Here is a 26,824-nt window from a genome sequence, read left to right as displayed (position 1 = left end):
ATTAAACTTAAGAACTCAATTATATGACAAGATCTTCCTCACCGTGTAACAGGGCCCGTCGAGTGTTAGAAGTGAACCGTGTCAGAGTTATCTGTAAAATGAATCATACCACTTTTGAAGAAATCCATCAAGATACTTCTGATTATTTTTAATGGCCAATGGTTAATGAATCAGAAAACGTTTTCTTTTATCAATTTAATTAATTATACATTTGATATTGGGTGGGGATGGTGAGAAATTCAAAAGTAATATAAGATGATATATATCACAAATAAATAGAAAAAAAGAAGAGCAAGAAAAGGGCAACGGGAAAAATCGCTTATATTTACCATTATAATTTACCATCTTTCCAGTTCAGAGTTCGAAATCGCCTTAAGATCGTTTTAATTCTTAAGATCAGCAAATTGTTGCCTCGGAACTATTATTTACAGCTGGAGCCTTATATTTTTGAATAAAAAAAAATATATGGCGTGGAACATTGGTTGACGACAGACATTATAACAAAATGTACCTGCCTAGAGCTTATACGAAGCATAAGTGGACTAGGCTAAAATAAACCACTCTAACAGGTCAATTGAAAAGTTTTCGGCCTACAATATTCAAATACATTTTTTTGCAAAATTATTATTTTTTTATTCAACACAATTCCCTTTCTGGGTGATACACTGTTTATAGCGACCCTCCAACTTTTCGATACCATTTTGGTAGTACGATTTGTCCTTTGCTTCAAAATATGCCTCAGTTTCGGCGATCACATCTTCATTCGAAATTTCTTCCCAGCGAACATTCTTTTGAGATCTGAGAACAGGAAATAGTAGCTGGGGGCCAGATCTAGAGAATAGGGTGGACGAGGAAGCAATTCGAAACTCAATTCATGGATTTTTGCCATCGTTTTCACTGACTTGTGACGCGGTGCACGATTTCGTCCTTCAAACGGTCCAATAACGCTATGTAATAGTCGCTGTTGATGGTCCTTTCTTTTTCAAGGTAGTCAATGAAAATTATTCCACGCGTATCTCAAAATACAGACACCATAACCTTGCTAGCCGACTGTTGCGTTTTCCCATGCTTTGGAACGGGTTCATCGTGTGCAGTCCACTCGGATGACTGTTGATTGGACTTCGGAGTGAAATTATGGAGCCATGTTTCATCCATTGTTACATATCGACGCAAAAATTCGGGTTTATTACGTTTGATCATCTTCAAACACTTCTCTGATCATCAACTCGTCGTTGGTTTTGATCAAAAGTGAACTCGCGCAGCACCCACTTTGCAGACAGCTTCCTCATACACAAATATTCATGAATGATATGATGTACACGTTCAGTTGATATCTCTAGAGTGTCTGCTATTTCATTCAATATCAATTTACGGTCATTCAAAATTATTTTGCGGATTTTTTAAATATTTTCATCGGTAACACCCTCTTTTGGGCGTCCACTGTGTTCACTATCTTCGGTGCTCATTTCAACACGTCTAAACGTAGGATACCTATCCTTTATGGTTGATTTTCCTGAGGCAGTGTCCGGAAACTCGGCATCAAGCCAAGTTTTTTCTTCAACTGTATTTTTTCCCTTCAAAAAGCAATATTTTATCAACTCGCGAAATTCCTTTTTATAAATATTTTTCATAATAACAAAAGTTGCTTCACTCAAAATGTTATAATTCACAAAATAATGATCCTACAGTTGTCAAATTTATAAACGCATCTTTTGAGGGTTAAGGCTAACTAAACATATGAATTTTATTCTAGTAGCAGCATTTATGTATAAGGCCGGGGCTTTTCAATTAACCTGTTACAAAACAAGGGGATATATTTATCGATCAAAAATAAAATTAATTTGGACTTATGGGCTGCTAATATAGCGTTGCACTATGTTATGAAATTGTGTAGTAATCCAAGACTGTCATAAGTGTGTAAGTGTAATGTTAATAATCTAATTTTAATTTGAGACATACATACTGATGTACACTCATCTTGCTTGTGAATTAATTAATTAAAAAATACAATTGAAAATCAGTAATAAGTTACATAATTATATATAATTACATTATACTAAGCATGTCTAATAAATGATGTTATATTAAAAAATGCATTGCGTTTGAAATTATTTTAATGATTGAATGAATTTCTCGTATTGGCCCAAAATATTAATCTTTTTAAGCTTTTTCCTGTTCTGTGTGATATATTGTATTTAACCCTCTTGTGGTAACCTGAATAGAATCTGAATATAATTAATCATATAATGAATAATAACCTAGAACTTATGTCACAATTACATAAAACTAGCTGTTTTTCAAAGATAATTCCCTTAGAATCGCCCTTAGTATCTTCAATAATAACATTTTTGTTGTTAAATGTAGTTCATTGAGATCAAATGATATGGTTATCTTGAGTATGAGTATTACTTCAGTGTTATCCGAGTCAAAATGCCGCATTGGTGAAATTAGTGAGTATTTAATTCCCTTTCTTGGTAAGTTGTGAAGCACTCAAATTCTAATAATTAATTAATAATTATTAAGTTTATTAAGTCATAACTTGGTTGCTCATGTTGATTTTTTATAACTTTGGTGACTCTTTTGGTGAAACTAGAAAATCGGTAAATTTTCAGTGATCGTATCTCTTCAGCACAGTTCACTTTGTTTTGATTTCAATCTTTATTCTAAATAGCCAAGTTTTCTTTTTTTTGATGACTTTGAATCTATGCTTTAGATTTACTTTATTTTCTTTGGATATTTATTTTCTTTATCTTCACTTTGGATTTCTGGTGACTTTTCAGAGTGAGAAGTCTATTTTCTTGTCATCGTCAGATCTTGTAGATAATTGAGATCCAATGGTTCCTTTTCTCAGCTACCATTTCCTTAATTTCTTTGGTGTGGTTGATGGCTTTCATTTTTCTCTTGATTTTAGTGGTAGTATTAGTGGTATATATATATATATATATATATATATATATATATATATATATATATATATATATATATATATATGTATATATATATATATGTCATATTGTCAAATCTTGTTTAATAAGTCTGAATCCAGTAATATGATGATTTTATTATTATTATTTACATATGAATGTTTTCAGTTTCGTTACTTTAATCAGAATGATGGAATTCGTTATACACTGTTTAAAAACTAGTCTAATAATGTGAAACGCTTTAACTAAAAAATATTTTTAACGAAAAAATTGAACCGACTTCAAAAAATAAATAAGGAACTCACTAAAAATAAAAAAATAATAAAATTTAATTTTTAACACAAAAAAAATTTAACATAAAATATGTACGCAACAATCATTGTAATAATCTAGTTTAAGTGATTTGACGAACGTTCTTAATAAACAACAACAAAGAGTTGTTGTCCCCGCCGGGAATCGAACCCGCGACCTGCATTAGAGGTACTTGTGTACAATATTTCTACGACATCATACATGCTATAGTTTGTAGATAAAAAGTAAACTAAATGGCTTTTGCACTGAACGACTTCCGATTTTCCGTCACATCAGCTCAGCAATAACATTATACACAAATATTTGATTATTATAGATAAAAAATATGTGAAAACATTGTGCGTGCCTTTGAAAGTTGAGCGTTTCCCTCGATATCCCTCCTTCCCCCAACAGATCCCGATTTGGTCACAATGGGATCACCTCGGAAGTCCACTCTTTCGAATAGAAGAAAAATTTTGAAAATCTCCATAATCGATGGAGAAATCGGCGAACACACATTAAAAAAAATATATACAGCCGAACATAGAAGGTCCTCCTTTTTCGAGGTCGGTTAAAAATCTCTCAAAACTGAAGCATCTTCTGAACCTGCCCCTGTAACTCTAGCAATTTTCCACCGGATCATGGCCGGTTCAAGTGTCGATGTTTTCATGGACGTTTTCGCGGCGGTCTTCTTTGGAACAACTATGTTGGCTACTTCAATCAGTTTTTAATGGGTACTAGTTTAATAAGCACACACACTTATTAGGACTTTCCAAGTTCGCAAACCTGTCTCGTTCATCCCGATAGTAATTCGGCAGGCTTCACGTAATTGCCTCTTGTTAAGAAATTAACCGTAATACTGTTTCGTGGTTACTTTAGAAAGTCGACCTTCGCCGAAACCTTTTCGTGGTACCTTTTTTGTTTTACCATAATATTTAAGCTGTATTATTTCGCATGACTTAAATAAAATAACTAAATTAACTGAACATTTTTTGCATTAATAGTATGTTTGTGAAAGAGTATTTCATGTTAATTTATATTTTGTTGTAACTAAAAGATATTTCTATAATCAAATGATATTTTTAAAGCTACAATTAATAGATGGAAAGGAATCTGAAAAAAAGCATTCAACAGAGTAAGAAGAGAAAAATAAGGGGATACGTTCGAAAAAAAAAGGAGTAACTGTCAAGTCCTTTAGAAGCTAAGCGATATTAACACAACTCGGATTTCTAAGCCCAATTTTTGGTTGAAAATATTGGAGGAAATAATAGGGAAATGTCAGATCGGAAAGAAAACACTATATAACTATTAACAACTGATTGTTCAGACCATCTACAGGAAACTATAAGCAGATGGGACATGATATAAAAGTAATATTGAATGATGTTGAACGATAACAGAACAGCAGGGCAGCCGTTATTAGGCACGAGGACCTGGCGATTCTATTGATTCGCGAACTTAAGTTAACACACGACCGGATACTGTCGTATGGGGGCAAAAGTTATGACTGCAGCGACGTATTAGGTCGTTTCAGCCTGGAAAAGGGGGAGGTTAGCGGTGACGAGGTGTTAAGCTCCCAGCATGTCGACCAACTCGCAAACAAGCGCGTTTTCAGAAGAACTTGAGCTGAGTTGTTGTTTGTGGAATGATTGAAGATGAAGTGCTTGATTTCTGGAGTGTCAGTTTCCCTATGAATTAGATTATTTCTGTCAAACCATGGAGTGTTTAAGATTCTATTGAGGAGCTCATTTTGGAAAACTTGAAGCCGTTTCACCTGGTTGTTTGTAACAAACTTGAAATACACATTAGATTCGTAGTAGATGAAGATGGAAGGTCTGCTAGAAGGGCAGATTAGAGAAGATAGCAGGTTTGTTATCCCCAAACCATTCTGGATTTGGGAATGCCAACCGAACCGTCGGTAAAAGTGGAGACCTGAGATAGATGACGTTATCCAGTCACGGAATTGTTGCAGTGTCGATCGTAAGTTGGGAGATGCGCAGTGCATAACCCTTCTTATGGAAAATGAGGGCCTGACCTGATGACACTTGACCGCACGAATTGCTTCTGTAAACGTTCTTAAATTGCAAGCTCGAACCTAGATGCCGTGACAAAAGCAGTGTCATCAGCGTAAAACGCAACGTGTGCTCTTTTCTCGGCAGATCTGAAATAAAGAGGTTAAACAAGGCTGTGGCCAGCGGGGAACCTTCAGGTACGTACGCCAGCGTCGATTTGTTCTCGAATGGAAAGTGTTTAGGTTAGATCTTCTGGGAGACCTAACCACTATGTATTCATTCTACGGTATGAACAGTACATTTATCAGTAAAATTAGCTGCAAGACGCGGTAGTATCACAAAAATAATCCTAGTAGCTAACAGAAAATATTCTATAACAGTGCAGAGAGTAACAAAGATGAACAAGATGAGAAAAACAAAATAAGTGAAAACATTAACCTCAAAATGGAACCATTAGAGAGTCTGACTAGCAAGGGCCGAACGGAGAATAACGGAGATATCCGGAAGAAAGTACTAGAGAACAGAGGAAAAACACCAGCTAAAACAAGAATAATGAGCAGAATATATTGTAACAAAAACCCTGAAAAAATTATGATATTCTAGATAAATGTAATTCCTCATGCAATTTGTTCAGACATTAAACTGTAACGCGTAAATTAATTAAGGAAAGCAAAACAATGGATATTTTAAACATTTTAAATATTTGGTTATAGTATCCAATTATGATATGAAAATGATTGTTGTTCTAGATCTCGATAAACTGTTTGGTCTGAACAGGACCAAATTGAAATGTGCTTCTTCCACATACACCACATAGTCTAGACATTTTGGGGTATTATTTTCTCCAGAGATGGTATCGATTGCAAATAACTTACAGGGGAATTTCAGATTACAATCACAGCACTGGACGTTTACATACAATAATGTACCAATACAATTTGTTGCACGATAATGGTTCATTCACTTTGGATTTTGATAATTTTTATTTGATAAAAAATTGGAACAAAAGAAACTATTAATACTCTTGATATTGATGAGCGCAAAAAAATATGCTAAGGTGAATTAATATATGTGAAAACAAATTTATATAATAACAAAGTTTTAAGATATTAATTGAGACTGATTTGACTATCATCATTTACGACATAAATCCTTTAGATGAAATTAAACCGATTTCTAAAGAAACTAGGAAAAACCTTCTGGTTCAGTTACAACAACAATCTTCAAAATGAACGATATTTCCATGTTAGCTTTGAATTAAGAGGTTCGGAGGACGTTCTGTCTATTACATGTACGTTGTTAGATCTAGTAAAATTGCTCTTACTTACTCTTCTTCCTGCTTCGTTATTGTGCAGGTTCATGAGGGCTCGACCTTGCTCTCTGGAGCCTCTCTTAAATTTTCTCTCTTTTTCTCGAACATCGACAAAATTCTGTGTGAATCTGAAAACAAAAACTTTATCTTAACCTCATAGTTACTACCACAATATTTTGCGAGCTTAATCTAGCAGTCAAATATATTACAAGCATTCAATTCAATATAAAGCGTATTTCTCTATTTGGTATTATATTTTAATGATTTAATTCGTTTTCTTATCGAATTTGAGTTATGTATTGCAAGGTAAATATCTAGAATCAAGTGTCAAGGGCCCAGTCAAGTACAATTTCTGACAGCAGTAACAACTATAACAATGGAATCACGCATACTTTAGATTCTGGCATATAATAATAACGCTTGGAATGAACTTTTGTTTGTTGAACGTTTTCTCGCGATTCCAATTTCTCGTGATCCTGATTTGGTGCCAATGAGACTACCTCGGAAAAAAAAATTATGTAAAATAAATAAAAAAATAATTCTGAAAACCGGTCTATAATCGGTGAACATACATTAAAAAAATATATATACAGCCGAACATAGAACCTCCACCTTTTTTGAAGTCAGTTAAAAAGGGATGAACTGGAGTTTTGAGAGGTATTATATATGCACCCAGATACTACAGAAATGATTACTTATACAGAGACCTTCATATACCAACTGACACTCAGGAAAGTAAGGGAATTGCAAGAAGACATACTCGAACTAATACAACTTTTGGATAACATAAGGACACAGACTCAAAAGAATTAAACCATTTGATCTTGTGTAGTGTAGTGTAATGAGGTGCACTTAATAGAAAAACACCCAAAAGCCCTAATCCTCAAAAGATGCGTGTATAAATTTGACATCTGCCAGATCATTAGTTTGTGAATTATAGCATTTTAAGTTAAACAACTTTTGTTATTGTGAACAAAAATGTATAAAAAGAAATTTCGCGTGTTGATAAAATATTGGTTTTTGAAAGGAAAATATATAGTTGAAGCAAAAACTTGGCTTGATGCCGAGTTTCTGGACACTGCCCCAGGAAAATCAACCATCAAGGATCGGTATGCTAAGTTTAGACGTGGTGAAATGAGCACCGAAGACGGCGAACGCAGTGGATGCCCTAAAGAGGTTGTTACCGATGAAAACATTAAAAAAATTCACAAAATGATTTTGAATGACAGTAAATTGATATTGAATGAAATAGCAGACACTCTAAAGATATCAACCGAACGTGTACATCATATCATTCACGAATATTTGGATGCGCATGGAATAATTTGCACTGACTACCTTGAAAAAGGAAAGGCCATCAACAGCGACTATTACATAGCGTTATTGAACCGCTTGAAGGACGAAATCTCCGAAAAACGGCCGCATATGAAGAAAAAGAAAGTGTTTCTCTACCAAGCCAATGCACCGTGTCACAAGTCAGTGAAAACGATGGCAAAAGTCCATGAATTGGGCTTCGAATTGCTTCCTCATCTACCGTATTCTCCAGATCTGGCACCCAGCGACTATTTCTAGTTCTCATATCACAAAAGAATGCTCGCTGGGACGAAATTTTCTTCGAATGAAGAGGTGATCGCCGAAACTGAGGGCTATTTTGAAGCAAAGGACAAATCGTACTACAAAAATGGTATCGAAAAGTTTCGCTATAATCGCGAATCGCCCTTGAAGGGAATTATGTTGAATAAAAAAAAACTAATTCTGCCAAAAAAAGTGTTTTATTATGGTAGGCCGGTGACTTTTCAATTGACCTGTTAGAATACATTTTGTTTACATTTAGATTATTAGACGATTAAAGACTGTTATCCACGGAATTTCTTTGATAAACTAAATAGAACTTAAATCTAGAATACCGCCACTAAAACAAACCACCCTATATTTTAAAGTTTCGCTATAGTTGGAAATATAAAATTGTAATATTGCTCTATAACTACAGATCTATTAGTAATAATTCTAGATCTGATTGGGACGACTTCCACTTGATGTAACAAATTATAACTTAATTATATCACAAGAGTAAACATTTATCATTTCCCACGATCGGCCATTTCCTCTCAGAGCAACAGCCACCACCCCACGGCCGCAAAGCCGGCCAATTTGTCTCGCTGTCACAATGACGGATCGCGCTAGGGGTGGGCGCGTCGGTTTTATTGCCGAGGGGTGCTTCGATGTCGGTAAATCCCCCAAAAGATCCGTAGCGAATCCGCGTCGGATTTTTCATAATGGAAGGCACCGGCAACAGAAGCGACTTTGCCACTTCAATTAATCAGTCATAAAATATAAATCTTGTACGGATCATCGAGCCGGAGCGCTGGAATTGATGGAATTAAGGGTCATAATTTCCGGGGTTGCGGGGATATTGTTTTCGTCATATATTACTGTGTTTTTTTTACTAGGAAAAACAACAAAATGTATGAAGTGTTACTTTTTCTTGTTTTTTTGGTTGGGCCAAGTTTATAGTTTAAAAAATAATATTTTATGCTTTTTTAAAATTATTAATTAGGTTCCCATATATTTATGGAGTTTATGAATTCATTTCTAGTGTTGTTTTTGTAAATTTAAAGTTTAAATTGTGAAGAATTATGCAAATAATATTTTTTAAAAATAATTGTTTTTTATCAATAATGTTAATAAATCCATATAATTTTGGAAGAAATAAATGTATTTGTAATTTTGCTAATTATATACTATTTTTAGATAGCATTTTATGTATTTGCTAAAGCGTTGAATTAATTTAAGGGTTGTTATTGTATAATCAAAATTTTAATTGTAAAAAATATTTACATTATGTTAGACTTGATCCTTTATGCACATTAAGTGTTTCTATGAATATGAATCTGTGAAGTTGTTTAAGATGTCGTGGGAAAGCACGAAAGGTTTGGACAAATATTGGATAAGGCGCAGGAAATCAGAAAAATCAACTAACCAAATCAGTTGAACTTTTATAGGGTTACTTTTAACTTTAGCTTAAGCAGTTTAATTGAATTTTAATTTGGGAAATACATATACGTCAGTATATGTGTTATCCCGCACTTGTCTTGGCTGTGTATTGATGCAAGTAGAACAAATTTGCAAATTAAGAGTGTACTAAGAATATCTTATCAAAAATACTATTTTAATCCATGTTTCACTCATTTATAAAGATTAGGAATTGCTTTTTCTGCAGCCTATTATTTATTATTTACTTTGAACACTAAATTCTTCTAATGGTTTTTCAAGAAATACTTTTTTTGGATATTATTTATCATTAATGATAATTGATTATTCCTATAATTGTAATGATGAAATAATTTTGAGGGTTGCTTTTGTAAATCCAAGGTTTGAATTACGAAATTTAAGGAAAAAAATATTATTTTTATGCATAAATCATATAGTTTTAAGAATATTAAATGTTTAATAGAGTTTTAGAAGGAATAATTATATTATTAATAATATTCATCGTTATTTTCTGTTTTTAAGACACATTTATACGGAATATAAATTAATTTTTAGGGATTTTTAAAAATCTAATATTTTAATGCATAACAATGTGTGTATTATTAATTTTAAACATCACTCCTTGCCATTATGAGTTCCTTTTTTTGTACACAACTTTATAATTCTTTGAATTTAATCTCAGTATGTATTATTTAACGAAATTGTGTTTTGCTGTTGTCTGGTAGTCCGGCATCTTTCATACTATTTATTCTTCAACAAAATAACACCTACGTAAAAGCCAAGCCTAATGACAGAGTTATAAATATAGTCCCAAGATTATTTCGCATAAGTTACGCTAAAGATCTATTTTAAAATTCTCAAAGTTGATTTACTAGGTTATTCAATAAGTTTGCAAAGCACCATCAACTCGATAACGTAGAACTAATTCAGCTTCATTTTAACACTACATATTTTATAAAAGCATCCAAAGTTTTATTTTAATTTGTCGATAAAATTTTTGTAACTTTTAATATTTAAAGTTAATAAAGTACTTTTGCATGCAATCACACTAAATGGTATACTATTATAATAAAAATATACTGTTATTTTATGTATAAAAAATGTCAAAACTGTCGAGTTTAACAGGTTGTTTACATTAATATTTCGCATTATTACCAATAGATAGCGATGATCATAATCACAATTCATACAAGCTTCTAATATAAGCGTTTTTTTACTTCCGTTAGATTTAATTTAAGCGAATTTGTCGGACAACCTAGCATAATTTTAGTAAATACAAAAATACAATATGAATTAATATTTTTTAAATATTTTAAACTCTCCTTTTTACCAACGAGGGTTTATCTGGACTGGACCTACAATTTAACGTGGGCTCCGAACCACGGTCCTTTAAGCCTATCGACTTTCGAGTGACCAAATTAGAAATCATCCCAGAAGATACTCGGTCTTAGCCAGCCTGATTACTGGCGTGACTGGGATCATTTTACTTGTCAGATTTTGCACTCTTGTCTAGGATAATCACAAACATAAATTTACGGCCATGCCCAAGCAGGATTAGAACCCGCGACTATCGCAACAGTAAGAGGACGTCCTATCGCCTTTACCACTGTGCCAACCAAGCCGGCATGAATTATATTTAAAGGTACTGTTAATTAATAAGATACGTATAATTAACATATGGAGATATTATCAAATAAATTAGCAGAACAAACAAAAAAATCCTTAATTTTAAAAACGGATTGGATCCATTAAATTTCACGGTGAACGTTCCTGCATTTCAGGTGGTTGGTTTCCATCTTAGGCCGTATGCGAAGCGAAATGATATAATATATACAGTTATATGTCGGAAACACCAAAGAATATATTTCGTTAACAATGGTATTATAAATCTCGGAGTTCTAAATAAGCTACCTGGTTACAAAATACGCAACTAACATTAGCCTTAATATGTTCGACTTTATTTATTGTATCATTGTTATATTTAGCTCGAAGATAAGAGCTTTGATTATTCGCTAGAAAAATATTTATACAGCGTTTCTTCTTTATATTGTTTAATTTTTTTAATGGGTATCTTATTGACTGTAATAATATTGTACAATTCACAAAGTAAATCTCATTATTTCTACATTGTCTTTATCTCATATTTATTTTTAATTTCTGGAAATAACGTGTTATAATTATTTATAAGTTTGGTCTAAACGGTTGATCCGATTGTGATGAAACAATATAGTGTGTTGTGATGAATACGCCTGTTAAAATTTGTATAAATGCTTCTTTTTAACCGACTTCGAGAAAGGATGAGGTTCTATGTTCAGCTGTATATATATTATATATTTTTAATGTAGGTTCGCCGATTTCTCCGTCAATTGTGGGCCGATTTTCAAAATTATGAGTGCATTTCTGACCAAATCAGGATCTGTTGGGGGAAGGGGCGAAATCGAGAGAAAACCTAAAATTTCAAATGCACGTACAATGTTTTCACATATTTTTTATCCAAAATAATCAGATATTGGTTTATAATGTTATTGTTGAACTAATGTTCGAATGACGAAAAATCGGAAGCAGTTCAGTGTAAAAATAACTAACTTTACTTTTTAAGTACTAACGATATCATCTGAGATGTCGTAGAAACTTTGTAGGCAACTGTTTCTATGGTGTAATGGTTAGGACGTTGAGTTGATACGCGGAGGTCGTGGATTCGATTCACAGCAGGGTAGCAACTTTTTTTGTTCTAGTTTGATTGGAACTTTGTAACTACTGTAACTTTGTAAATACAAAAATAATGATAGTTTGACATATACATATACACAAAATTAAATTACGAACAAAATAAATCTAGTTTGTTGCTCGGCACTGACTTCAAACTTTTCAGTTGGTAGTAGTTAAAATAATATTGTAAATAGATAAATAGATTTAGATGGGTTTTAAGCTAAATTGTGTGTATATAGTAGAATACAAAATACATGTAGCAGATAGGTTAAATAAGTTTTTTGCTTATTTTTATTTAGTTATTATAACGATTACTATGTACATATTTTATTTTAAAACGTTTTTTTTTTTGTGTTAAAAATCTAAGTTTGCTTATTTTATACTTTTTAGTGACTTCCTTATTTATTTTTTGAAGTCGGTTCAATCTTTTCGTTATGAAAATAGTAACAATTAAACTTTATTTGACATTTGTCATATATGGTGGTTCCTAAATTGTTGGCCTCTAAAATATTTTTAGGGTTATTTTTTCACTATAACAATAGAAACAATTTTAAAAAAATGCGACAGAAATTGAATGTCTAGCTGTACCCGGAAATGCTTAAAATATAACGCTTAATTAGAATTTTCTATCCTTGTATCCACCGGATTCAATCTCTTATCAGTAACACTTTGGATTAAGTTCTTGAGAAATATATTAAATCAATATTAAATATTAATATCATTTGCATTAGGTAAATTATATCTATATCTTAAACGATTTACAAGGAAATCTATAAATTATAGAAACGACAAAAATCTAATTATATTACTTGAAGGATAACCTATTCCCCAGAAGTAGAGTTAGCGAAATGCTTTGGCATCCATCTCGATGGTACATTAAATTGGAAACGTCACATTAGAGAAAAAGCGGAGCAGATTCAGAATCAAAGAACTGTACTGGTTAGTTGGAATATACTCCCAAGTTGACTTGAGATCAAAGAGATCAGTCAATAATGAGCTTATTTTAACTATTAATCCAACGCTGTCAAAACAAAATTCTCCGATAAATTATCAATCCTTACGAAACTTTATAGGTTCCTTCTATAAAAATATGATGGATAAACTTGCTTATTATAAGATTAACACGGTTTTGATAAAAACGCTAAAATATCTATTACAAAATCCATGGTTAGCTATGGAGATATTAAAAATTAATATAATTTTAAATAAAACGAAAACGTTTTTTTTAATACCAAGTCATTTGTACCAACGTTTTTCCAGTTATAGCAGCAGACCTTAAAATGGGTTTCCGAAATTGCTTTTTGAAAATTTTCTCTAATCTCTTAAAAACGTATTTAAACCACTAACTTTTGTGCTCTCTACAGGTAAAGAAAATAAAATTACCGACTACCTAAATTCCCCATTTCCATCAAATGAATCTACCGCCGGCTTTGTTGTCGCATTGGTAAAGGCGACAAGATGGTCAACTTACTGTTGCGATAGTCACTGGTTCAAATCATGCTGGGGCACGGCCGTAAATTTATGTTTGTGATTGTTTAATGTTTGTGATTTTCTTAGGAAAGAGTGCAAAATTCGACAAAGAAAATGATCCCAGTCATGCCAGTAACCAGGCTGGGTAAGACAGAATATTTTTTGGGATGATCTCCAAAGTTGATCACTCGCAGAAGACATCCAAAAAAAAAACGAATCTACCCCATGAACAATTTCCTGTTAAGGAAGTTAAGTAAATAATAATTAAAGAAAATAACCATAAAAAATATCGCATATGATCTAACAATAGGAAACATTTTACAAGAATTATTGGAAAAGGAGATACAGTTAATAACATTTAAAATAAGTGAAATAACTTCCCCGTATTTGGAAAGTGGCGGAAATTATTATGATCTTCATACCCGGAAAAATTACCTGAATTCTCCTTAATACATTTGCCATATTTGCAAAACAGTATTATTTTTCTCCTCATACATCTTAACCAAACGTTCATGTATATTCTGAAAAATAACACACATGCTCATAAAGCTTTCACATTCTATAATATAATTTCCTACAATTAAACAATATTAATTATATACTGATCTTTAGTTGTTTCCTCTTTCATCACCCTGTATTTGTAATTGTCAGAATTAAATCATAAACCCACATTCATAAAGTTTTATTCAATCACTGTCACTTTCAGAAACACTAATCAAGTGAATAACTAAGTTGTCTTTTTTCTCTATTATATTATATGTTTATTTACAATTTATCTAACACTTGTTCACAATTCCATCATCTGTCAATTTCTTCTTCAATGTGTCTGATCGAGATCAGCCAAACCGAAGGTGCTATTTTCCACAATGCCTCTTTCCATAAATCCAGACAATTCTGGTTGAATATTATCCTCGATCTGAATGACCGTTGTGATAATTCTTTTTTTATAGATACTTTCCAGGCTAACAATTTTTTTCTGAAATATTTGCTGTTCTTATACATTATATATATTTTTAAATATTCGTATACTTGTAATTTGTTATGATTCGTCACCTGTTTCGCATAAAGACGGTTTCATTTTGGCGAATCTAAGGTTATATTGTTTTTATTATTTGAGACATTTTAATGACCGTGCCCGTGCTAATATTTAGAGCAGCTGCAACGCGCAAAAATTTTTTTTAATAAAAACCGAGGGTGATTTGAAATGTCGTGTGTGTTTTGCCGGTTTGTAACCCGTAATTATAATATTTTGAAGAATTTTGCAGACGTTCGACAAACGGATCTCTTTTTAAATAGAATAAAATGAGAAGGAACTTTCGACAGGCACATATTGATGACGTGCGTCATTATAGTTTTGAATAGACTATATATATTTATTGATATGTGAACAGTTTAGTTGTAGGTGAATATGCAATGAGTACTCTTGTTACCTTTTATTCTCTATTTCTTAGTCCATTTATATATATATATATATATATATATATATATATATATATATATATATATATATATATATTATTACTGAGCTGCAGTTTTCTAGTTTCTAGTCCCCTAAGACTTGCAGACTATATGATAATACAATACAATCAAAGATAAAGAAATGCAAGAGTTGGTTAAATGATTCAAATAAGGAAATATGCAAGGTTGTTGAAATTTAATAACGTAACCGAATTAATTTCAAACCCTTAATTAAATTAATAAGGTCGATAAAATATATTGCTTTCATGTTAAAATTGAGATAAGGAACAGTGTCCGCTTAAAAAGAAAGTTAATAAAAAACATTAAAAATACCTAATTATAATTTAAAAAATATCACATAAATTCGATACAAAATACAGGTGTTGTATCCATAAATCTTCATTTTCTTCGTACAGTACGGACATTAATGAACGATGGTGCTTTTTATCGAATATATAATTGCTAATAAATAAAATTAATTAAGATACAAATCAAAAAAAAATCCACATAAGTTATTAAGAGTCTTTAAAACCATTCTATTACGAAATATTATCAGGATTAATACGATGACCAGTTTTTGTTAATTAAAAGAAAAAGTACTTAATATATTTGATATAAATCGGATCATTCTTGTAATAATGGCTTGTTATTTTCTTATGAAAGGAATAATATTTATAAGGCTAGAAAAAAAAAGGTTTCGGTATTGTTCTTCCTGTCCAAGTTGTCTTAGTTTTACAAGTATGTGCTTCTACAAGTTAGGTGTCTGTATGGATGCATGCCAAGGTGTTTAGCATCGTCTGCCAGAGGAGGTGACAATTATTGATACTCAGTGGTAGGCATGTTTTTCTATGTAGAGTAAATGTTACATGGGTAGATTTGTTTCTTTAATTCGTCATAATTGTTATAATGTAATTCGTCGGTATGTAGGGGATACAATATAGGACCCAGTATACTGCCTGTGGAACTTCTGAATATACTGGATGTAGTTCAGTGTGTTCATAGTCTTGTTTTATGGTAAAACTAGCGATCCGCCCCGGCTTCGCACGGGTGCAATGCTGATACTAAATTAAATACACTACAGAAAAAATATGAACGTTGTATATAAAAACATAGCGGCCCGCTCCGACTTTGCACGGGCATAAAATATATATGCCTATGTCACTCAATGAAAACATGATTAAAATCCATCCAGTATTTTTGGTTCATTCATTACTGCCCTTGGCCTGCACGCATTAAATTTGGAGTAAAACAATTCCTCTTCCCCTATACTTACTATGAATATTTCCTGCTATCTTTGGAATATCTAAATTCATACAATTTTTATTACATTACACATTTTTAAACGCAAATTTTAAATTTATAATATCTCCGAAAATATTTGTTTAATTTACATGCTGTAAGGAACCATATTGATCTATATTAATTGCACACTGTATTTAAGGTACTTAATTCGATAAGGATTAATGCCGTATTGCTTAAAATAGCTTCGTAAATAAGCCATTTTCTCACGTAAAAAGTAAACAATAAAAATGGTTAATGTGGGTTATCCCTAAAAGATAAACATATACCATCGCGGACATTTTTGTAGACCTTTTTATGGTGTACAATACTGTAGTACATTAATTTGATCTAACTCGTAGGGTTAGGCAGCGTTTTTGTTAATTGCTAAATAAGCCTAAAAAAATAGGTTAATTTACGACATCACGTTAGAAACCTCTAAAATTAGCAATGTTGCCTTAGTATATTATGCATGTATTATACATATGAACCTTCCTCTTGAATAGAGTGATTCATTGAAATTCATCATTCTATTGAAAAAAACCGCATCAAAATCCGTTGCGTAGTTTTAAAGATTTAAGCGCACATAGGGATATAGGGACAGAAAAGGCGACTTTGTTTTATACTATGTAGTGATGATGTCTATTTGTGAAATAAGAGTTTAATGAGGATGGGGGAGAAGCTTCCTAATGTAACCTGTAAACCCGTATGGTACTGGCGAACAATATATTTTGGCATTTATGTCTAGATTTATTTTGTTTACCAATCTATGCATTTGATCTCTATAGATAACGGAACTATTTCCGTACTTACCACAAAACCCAAGCTGTAATAATATTTCTTGTTCCTATTGTATTATTACGCCTCTTTATATATAATTGTTCAAGAACTTTGGATATTATCGGTAATAAACTCAACATTTTTTCCTTTTTTCTACTTTGCTAGGAAACTAATTAATTCGTAATATTGCGTTAAATATCTTACACTTCTAATAGTTCTTGGAAAAGTTTCTCGGTTATTAGATTATACCTGGTAGCTTTTTTAAAATTATTTTTCTTATTATTAATTATTTAACTTCTCTTATAATAATTTTCTCATGGGCTAGATACGTTTGAAATGAAAATTTAGGATATTTGTAAATTTATTTTCTTCACCTTTAATGTATTTTTCATACTATTCTTTCTAGCCCATCTGTTATCATTGTTTTTAATCTTTTAGCCTCAGTATTCTAGAATTCCTTGATTTTGGATCAACTCTTTCAGTTCTTTTAATGTTTCATTAAATTTTCTTTTGCTTTCTTGAGTTCTTCATTGTTGTCAAATTTTCTTTTGATTAAATTGTATATTATATATAGTTTTTTTTGTAGATGTCTTACTGTTGCGTACCATGCTGCCTCCTTGTTATTTTTATGCTTATTGCTGTTGTTTCTATATGAATTTCCATTTTTAAAGGTACATTTAGAGACATAATTTTAGTTGAATGATTATTTTTGAAAAATCTGTTATTATTATTGGTAAATGATCAGATGATAGTTAAAAATGTGATGACACTTTTGCCGGACACTTTCTTGTATCAAAAATGTTTTAACACAAAAGTTTAGAGTATCGGGTTGTTTGTTTCTATTTCATCGCCAATATGTTGGTTCATTAGTAGAGGTATGTTGTAAATTATCTGTCTTTATCGCTTTATTAATATTTAGCATTGTATCCTACTCAGGAAATACATCTGTGGCCTAACTTATTAAAAAAGGTTTGGAAATGTAATGAATGTGTTTGGAATGCCTTGTTATGTTTGGATGGAAAATGAACTTCAATAGTTCCAGTAGTTGCTTGTAAGTTGCTTGCTGTTCTTTATTAAATGTTTCTCTTTCGTAGTGCTTTATACCTAGTTTTCAAGGATGATTATGGCTGTGCCTACATGGACTTTATCATCTGGGTGTTTTGTATAACAAAGTTTATATGTGGGAATTCGCAGATAGTATTTATCTGCGAAGTGTGGTTCGGAAACCATCGCTACGTCAATGTTTCAATCTGTTATACATATATTTAGCTCCCTGGCGTATTGTTGTAAGCCAGTTGCATTCCAAAGGGCGATTTTCAGTCATTAGGCAAGTCTGTTGGCAATAGTGGTGAGTTGATTAAACATTGGATTCATTTGATCCATTACTTATATTAATTTACTCATCATCTCTTCCAGTTTAGTATTGTTATTGGCAGCTTCAATAAGTAGTGGTGTTGTTTTTATATTTTGTGTTTGACATTTATGGATTACGATATGTATGGTTGAGTTGGTCTACAAGGAAGATTGGTTGGTGTGGGGCAAGTATAACTACCAAGCAATTTTAGATTGAGCCTGGCCGCATTATTCCTTTTCGGATGTAAACTAGCAAAATATGACAAAAATTATATTCCGGAATCTTTCTTTGAATTTATTCAAAAGCGCAATAACTTTGGACTGCCTAAATGAATGACTTTGCCGTTATATCCTGAATATTTTATGAGCAGCTACCTTTGAAAGGCGTTCTAGTTTAGTTTCATCGAATAAGTAACGCTAGGAATATGCAACTTATAGCCATCTATTAGAAAAAAAAACAAAATTACTTGTATTTATCAATAAAAGTGTCTTTATTTTATATTCTACCGGAAATACAACTACATTCTCAATATAATCACCGCCGTAATAAACATGAAATCATGTTTAGATAATAAATATGAAATATCTTTGTCCTATATATTATGTCCAAAAATATTTCATGTTAATGTCGAAATTTATCCACTTATGTTAATAAATACAAGTAATTTTTTCTAATAGATGGTTAAATGTTGCATATTCCTAGCGTTATTTATCCATCAGTGTATAACTTGAAACGGTTTCTTAATTCTCAGCGTATATTTGACTGGCCAATCTGACGTGTACATCCAAATAATATTCTATCACCGTTATTTTACGCCCGAAATAATTTCGTGCCTATTAGCCCGGTAGAAATCAACACACACCACACGCTAAACGGCAATAATTAAAAAGCTTAAAATTAAGACCGCTACTTAATTATACATACACTCAATAAATTTATCTTAATCCCCTTTGAATAAACATTACTTTATCTAAAGCCGAAAAAAAAGAAATCTGTTTAATTATTTTCGTTAATAACCGGCTACCGTTCATATCAACCAATTAAATGTGTATATTAAGCCAGGATGGGCCATTGTTGTGTTGCGGTGGTAATTGAGAGCATCTCGGCGGAAAACCGGGAAAGATTAAATCAAAATAAAATATTTTTTCAAAAAAAAAATTGAACTGACTTCAAAAAATTAATAAGGAACTTAAAATGTGAAAAATAATCAAACTTAAGATTTTTAACACAAAAAATAAACGTTTTAAAATAAATTAAGTACGTAATAATCACTATAATAACTAAATAAAAGTCAGTAGTAAGATGTACCTAGTCTAGGTGGTTCATATGTTCCAACCAAACTAGAAAAAGAATGTTGCTGCTCTATTGGGAATCGAACCCGCGACCTTCGCGTATGGGCTTAACGTTCTAACTACCATACAAACAGTTGCCTATCCTGTTTCTACGTCTTCTCATATGATATAGTTAGTGCTTAAAAACCAAACTGAAAAGCTTTTACACTGAACTACTTCCGATTTCTAGTCACATCAGTTCACCAATAACGTTATACACAAATATCTGATAATTTTAGATAAAAAACATGTGAAAACATTGTACGCGCCTTTAAAATTTGAGGTTCTCCGTCGATTTACCCCCTTTCCCCCCATCTGATCCTAATTTGGTTCCAATGGGACCACCTTGGAAAGGCACTCTTTCGAATAAAAAAAAAATTGAAAATCGGTCCACAATTGATTGAATTGAGAAATCGGAGAATATACATTAAAAAAATGTATACAGCCAAACATACAACCTCCTCCTTTTTGAACTGGGTTAATAATGATCGAGCTTGAACATTTGAAGATTTATTAGTGACAGAGGTTTGAAAAAAAGGTAAATCAAATATATGTTTTTTACTTGATCCATATTAATCGAAGAAAAAGTCTAGTTCTCAAACTAATGTATGTATCCTTATCTTCAAACTTATGTAAAACATTCTTCCACAAGTCTCGAAACTGTTGACTCTAGAATTTCTTAGTATATGTCTATTTTGGCGCTGACCATTATGTCTTTTATCAAAAAGTCATAGAACTCACTCTTCATTGGACGAGCATGTTCAAACGACAATTTACAGAACATAGAATAGTTAGGAGAACCATGCCTATTTTGCCCCAAATGTAGCATCTGAAATACTTATTGTGGTCAGACTATAGAAGCGTTTTGGAGACATGCAGAAAAATTAATTGAAACTCTATACTTAGAATACTTAATTAGTTTAAGATACTCAGTGCTAGTGGGTTGTCGATGCCCCATATTACGTGTCCAACAAACTGATTCAGCGTGATATCCGCATTAACGACTGCGAAGTACTCTGAAAAACTATTATTGCATCTTAATGCATTCGCCAAACAGTTAAATGTACGCGATGCTAGTGAAGTGCGTAGGCTCAAACGCAAACTGCCATATGAAACGATTAGTAGACATAGAGTGAGATTTAATAATCTCTAGAATAAGCTAGAATAGTTTTTAGAATAAGTTAGAATAGCCTTTAAAATAAGATAGAATAGTATTTAGAATAAGATTTAGATTATAATTAATTTAGATATAAGTTGTACAGTAGATTATTTCATGAAGTGAGCTACTACATGTCAGGATAGTTATGTTATATAACTGACATGATATAATAATACTTATTGCCCACGGGCAGATTGCTGACGTTCTAGGAGATTAATAAAAAAAGTCTTGGTGGGTATTATTGATCTAATAGCTCAGGAGATAGAACAGCTACTGTTGATCAGACTTAAAATTGTGTTTTTGTGTGTGAAACCAATTTAGAATTGGCCTGGATGCCCTTGAAGTGAATGCGTGGAGAGACTAGTTGAATTCAACACAGAGTACTGAATATACTGCATTGATAGTACGGTTTAGTGGTTTTTACAAAATGCTCAATATTGTAGCCATAAAAATACTGGCTGTGGCTTTTTTAATAGTAATTGCTATGATCTCTGGTTTTGACAGTTCTAGCAATATAAAAATGGTCGCTATTATAGCATTTGCAGCTACATTTCTATAGCAAAAAAGCAATGAAATGACACTTCAAATCAACTTTCGATAATTTATTGTTGAATAAAAAATATATTTAACTAGCAATACTTAGAAAGCACAATTTTTTTTAGTAGATTATATAATCTTTTTAAATAATATAAACTTATGGTTAGCTTTATGTTTATATTGTTCTTTTATTATGTAGCAGAATTATGAGATATTTCAATAATACAATAACATACCGTAGACAAAATAAAATATAAGTTATTATTGTAAAAACGTATGGAAATTGTTTAAAAAACACAATAAAAGTAATATTTTTAAATTGTTATAACTAAGTGTGCAACGCAATTTTTCTTTTTATTTGAGGTATATCATTAATATTCCATATCATATACATATCATATAAGGATCCTTAAATTTGATTTTTTTAAGCAGTTATACAATTATTTAATACAATTAATGAGTATATTATTAATAAATATACAATTAGTGGTCACAAACATATTAAAAATAATTACAAAATGATATTAAACCATAACAAATATAACATCATTTTGCTCAAATAGAAGAAGAAATAAATAGTATACAATAATACAATACATACAATCTATAAACTATAAAATATCTATAAAATATACTCTAAAAATTACAAAAATATTAGAGAATAATGAGAAATAGAATACAAATACTGGAACAAGGGAAAATGTTATGAGAATGCATATCTACAGGATTATAAAATTTTCACATTTCATATGATTAATATCTTGAATGTTACTTTTTATATATCTGCATATTTAAATTGTTCCTGTTTAACTGTAAAATAATTGCTACATATATAAAATATTCGGAACCTAACCTAACTATAAGTTATATAAACCTTATAACTAAGTGCTAAGACCAACACACTTTAAATTATTAAATTTATTAAAGAAATTCAAGAAATCAAGACACCTGAGGAGAGACAAGACTTTAACATTAAACTAAGACACACAGAAGAAAATATTATTTGACTTCTTATTAACGAGGAGTTTTTAGTAGAAAAACCACAGGAAAGTGTTTCAACAGCTCCAGGTGTTGCTCATAAAAATTTGTCGTAATCCTAATTAAAAACACGTGGCATTCAATACGATGCTATAAACTCTTACGGAGAAAATACGGATCGTCTGCTAGGAGTTGAAGTATTTGACTGAATCGGTCAAGCTTCAAGTCAGTCAAGTCAAGTAGAAAGCTTTTGATGCTAAAATGATGGGTGTTGAAGAGATAAAATATTTCCCTATAATATTTATTAAAATATATTATAGTATTTACACTTAGTAACACTTTGTCGATTATTGCAAGTTAATGTAAATTAACTAGATTTGATTAAATGCTACTTAAAAAATATTAATGAGTGTTAGTTCTTGAGATAGTTTGCATATATTTTAATATGTTTTAATATATAGAGATTTATTATTTTAATTAATGTAATATATCAAATATATTTTTGATCTAATATTGAAAATACTGTGAAAACAAGTTTTAGTAAAATATCATTTCTAAATTTTTCCTGATCGATTTCTATCACAGGGCGATTACTAGTTATCATATTGTCAGTAAGTTAATAAAAAGTTAAGCGCGCATAAGTTATTAAAAATGCTAAAAATAATAAAAATATTTATAGTAATATTCTCCGTTTAATATTATTTTAAAAGTTTAAGTAAACTAGTACCGGAAAATCATACAGAGTAAATAAAAAATACTTCATAAAAATAAACACGAATTACTGCTTTATACAAAGTTAATAAAACGGTGTTTAACATGTCCACTGGTTTAAAGTGAAGAGACCGAATAAAAAGCGACACTTAAACTTCTTCTGTCGATAAAAAGTCGATAAATCAACACCTGAAAAAAGTCGTAAACAAATTAACGAGACGCGTGCTGTATTAATAAAGAGTCTGATGGGAAACGGTTCGAGAACAGGTAGCGCGGAAGTGTACAACAATAATTTTGCAAGAACCAGTTAACTTGGTTGAGTGGTCGGGATCCTATATGGTAGAGAGGATAAACAAAGGCGTGGTAGCGCTACGTTATCAGACGGAGCGCGGTCGTGCATCTTGCTGGAAATTGTTGAAATGCGCCCGGTAGGTTGTTGCGGATTTTGTAATGCTCTCGATGAAGAAAACCCCATGATATTTATTCAACCTGTTCAGATTGTGTACTTGCCGTTTCGTCGTAATAAGCTTTAATTAATTGAGATGTTTTGAGCGTATGTTAAAGTCATCTCTTAAATCATTTATCAATTTTAATACTACACAATTTGAATACATTTTTGTAAATCAAAGTGTAGGAATGTTCGTCTGGTCGGTCGGTTGGAATGTGAGGCTGTCGATGTTATTGTTTGCCCGAACTCTATTTTGTGGAAGGAATTCGCACGGGAACTGAAAACACTGGTTGAATAAAAACTTGTTTATTGTGATATTAAATGGGTGATGATAAGGTCGATGTGTGAGAATGGACAGGATATTAGGTTAGGTAAGGAAAGTACGGTAGCGCTGTGCAAGTGGTACTGTTACAAGGTAGAGAAAAGAAACAAGAGCGAGACGTTTTTTTTCTTTTTCGATAATTACCGGCTGGAAGCAAATGGTCTTCTGCTGATTTCGCTTCGGGTTCGGGGTAAGATTGTTTTGCGGGCGAGAGAGACTCTGGGTTACGACTGGGATTGTCGTAGTTGGTTTTCTATCGAGGTTTGTGGATGGGTAGGGATTTATTCAAGGTGTTGTCATGTTCTAAGGTGCCGAGAACCTTACACTGAGCATATTCGTGAAATTCTTCACAAACGGGACGCGTGATTCGAGGTGAGTGTTGACGTTCCTCATAAACCATGGAGCATTGAGTAACGCGGATCTTTTTGGATTGGAAAACTTAAGTGGTTCAAGAGGCAGACTGACGAACTAGCATTTTATACAGAGTCGCTTTCTGGGGGATTGGCAGTTTACTTTTTCTGTAGAGGAGTGGAAATAGTAGGCTGTATACGCCATTGCCTTTGCAAATAACGTGCTGTATTTGGGCTGACCATTGGAATTTGCGGTCGAATTGGAGACCGAGGTATGAAACTTTCTGAAGCCAGGAGCTTTATCAATTTGGAGACGATAGGTGCGGAACTCCTTCTTGGGGTGGAACAGAATAGCCTGACATTTGCTCGGGTTTATCTGTAGCCGCCAGAGTTTGTACCACGCAATCGTCTGGTCAAACTGGCTTTGAAGTCTATTGCGGATAGCGTCGGGACTATAACTGGTTGTGAAAAAAGCGGTATCATCTGCATACAAAGCTGTATGGGAAAGTTTGTGGAGTGGGAAATCAGCCATGTAAAGGTTGAATAGTACTGTGGCTAGTGGAGCACCTTGCGGGACTCCTGCGGAAACCTACTTATGCGAGGAGACTCCGTCACTGCGTAATATTGCTTTTTCGGTAAGTTTGAAGAGAGCGAGACGTCGTCGTGGTGGTCTTTTATAGCCGGGAACCGCATGGTACCAATCCACCAGCGTTGCCAACCTTTGAACTTGCTGTAGGTAAATGCGTGGCAGCCTAAAGGGTTCGTAGCGGTCGCTACAAAAGGCTTGGCGAAAAATTGTCTTCATTATTATTTTACGTATTTTCCATTACTAGCCCTATTTGAAACATTAGCCATATATTACATTTCCACTTTATAAATTCACAGAAATAGACGTTTTTGTCAGCTATATTGAGTAGCTATATCCGGTAGCAGTATCGATTAGAAACAATAACACATAAGTAAGTAACAAAGTAACAAAGTATACATAGTAAGTTAACAAATTCGGGTCAACTTCTGAACCCGAACAAATGAGAACGATTCTGAACGTTGTTTGATGGCCTAAACTTCAATCACTTATTTTTGATAGTTTATAACAGATGTAGAATAAAAACTAAATCAATAAAATTTGCCAAAGAGATAATTAGAGGAAGAGCAGTTTAGCTGAAATTTAGTAATTAATTAGTGGCACGTACATATTTTTTTAATATTATTTCAATGATATCACTTATGAGCTTTATATAGAAATCAGAAGTAATGAAATTCCTCTATGGTATAATATTATGCATATGCATATGTATATTATCTCTAAGGTATAATTATATAATATATATATACATATATATATATATATATATATATATATATATATATATATATATATATATATATATATATATATATATAACCAACTGTCTGTGAATTAAAATCATCTGATCTTTTCTTAAATTATCTTTTATTTGTTGATGTTTTTTATTGAAAGGTTTTTGTAAAACATTTTTTCTTCTTAAACGACTAGCATCAGATTTAACATTTCTTTTTTTTATGCCAACTGCAGAAGCGATTTCGTTTGCTGCTATTTAAGAAATATATAATATAGTTTTCGATGATAAATATATTATAAAGATACTTATACTATATATATTCTGTAGTTATTTAGGATACTTAACTTCATGGTATTTGCAATACAGATAGATATAGAAAAAGGAGTAAGGTTATTTAGGACAAAACGAATTATTTCAAGATTGATTATAACGGCCTTTTACTTATCTGAAATAGAACAGAACGAAACCTTTCTGCTGACTTCTGTTTTTTTTTTGTTTCCGCACTCGATAGTTATAAATTAACACCAACCAACTAATAAGGATGTTATAATTAACAACAATCCATATAAATCACTTTATTTATAATAAAGCGAACACAGAAACAAACGGAAACGCTGAAAAATTAATTACCTCTTTAGGGATTCCATTTATGATAACTAAGGTTTTAGCAAAACATTATTGAGTTTCCCTTTTGGCCGATAGCAAATTAGGTCAAACCACTAGGAATTAATTGGTTATATTTCATACTTACATTCAGGCTTTGTTTACATGGAGAGTATATTATGGTGTTATTATTATGGTTACAATATTTCATACACGATATAACATACACATTTTGACGGAAAGAAGTGGCAAGTTGCTAAATCACCAGTACCTGCTGTTTTACTAATGCAAGAGTCAAGGGCTATTTCAATAACTTTTAGTGGCAGCAAGAATAGATGTTTCCTCAAATTAAGAGTTTCCAAATCGGATGCATTCATATTCCAATAGTTTATAGCAACTTCAGTGCACCTTTGGTGGCTTTACATCCGGAACTCTGATTCTTATGCCAATAATCCCAGCTGATTTTCAAAATATGATTATTTCC

The 26,824-nt window shown here is 32.0% G+C and overlaps 1 protein-coding gene across 1 annotated transcript in view; it reads right to left on the bottom strand.

The window, feature by feature from the left end:
* LOC143200960 (protein Wnt-5b) overlaps positions 1–26,824 on the bottom strand; it is a 234,987-nt gene that overhangs the window by 50,625 nt on the left and 157,538 nt on the right. Inside the window, exon 5 of the mRNA XM_076411775.1 lies at positions 6,556–6,667. Within this exon, the coding sequence (XP_076267890.1) occupies positions 6,556–6,667 (112 nt within the window). The remainder of the gene's footprint in view (positions 1–6,555; positions 6,668–26,824) is intronic.

Source organism: Rhynchophorus ferrugineus, unplaced genomic scaffold (assembly GCF_030347505.1).
Source record: "Rhynchophorus ferrugineus isolate W39M unplaced genomic scaffold, kcgeb_rfMv2 rfM8, whole genome shotgun sequence".
NCBI lineage: Eukaryota > Metazoa > Arthropoda > Insecta > Coleoptera > Curculionidae > Rhynchophorus > Rhynchophorus ferrugineus.
The sequence above is the reverse complement of the archived record's forward strand: the minus strand, read 5'-3'. Positions and strand labels throughout refer to the sequence as shown.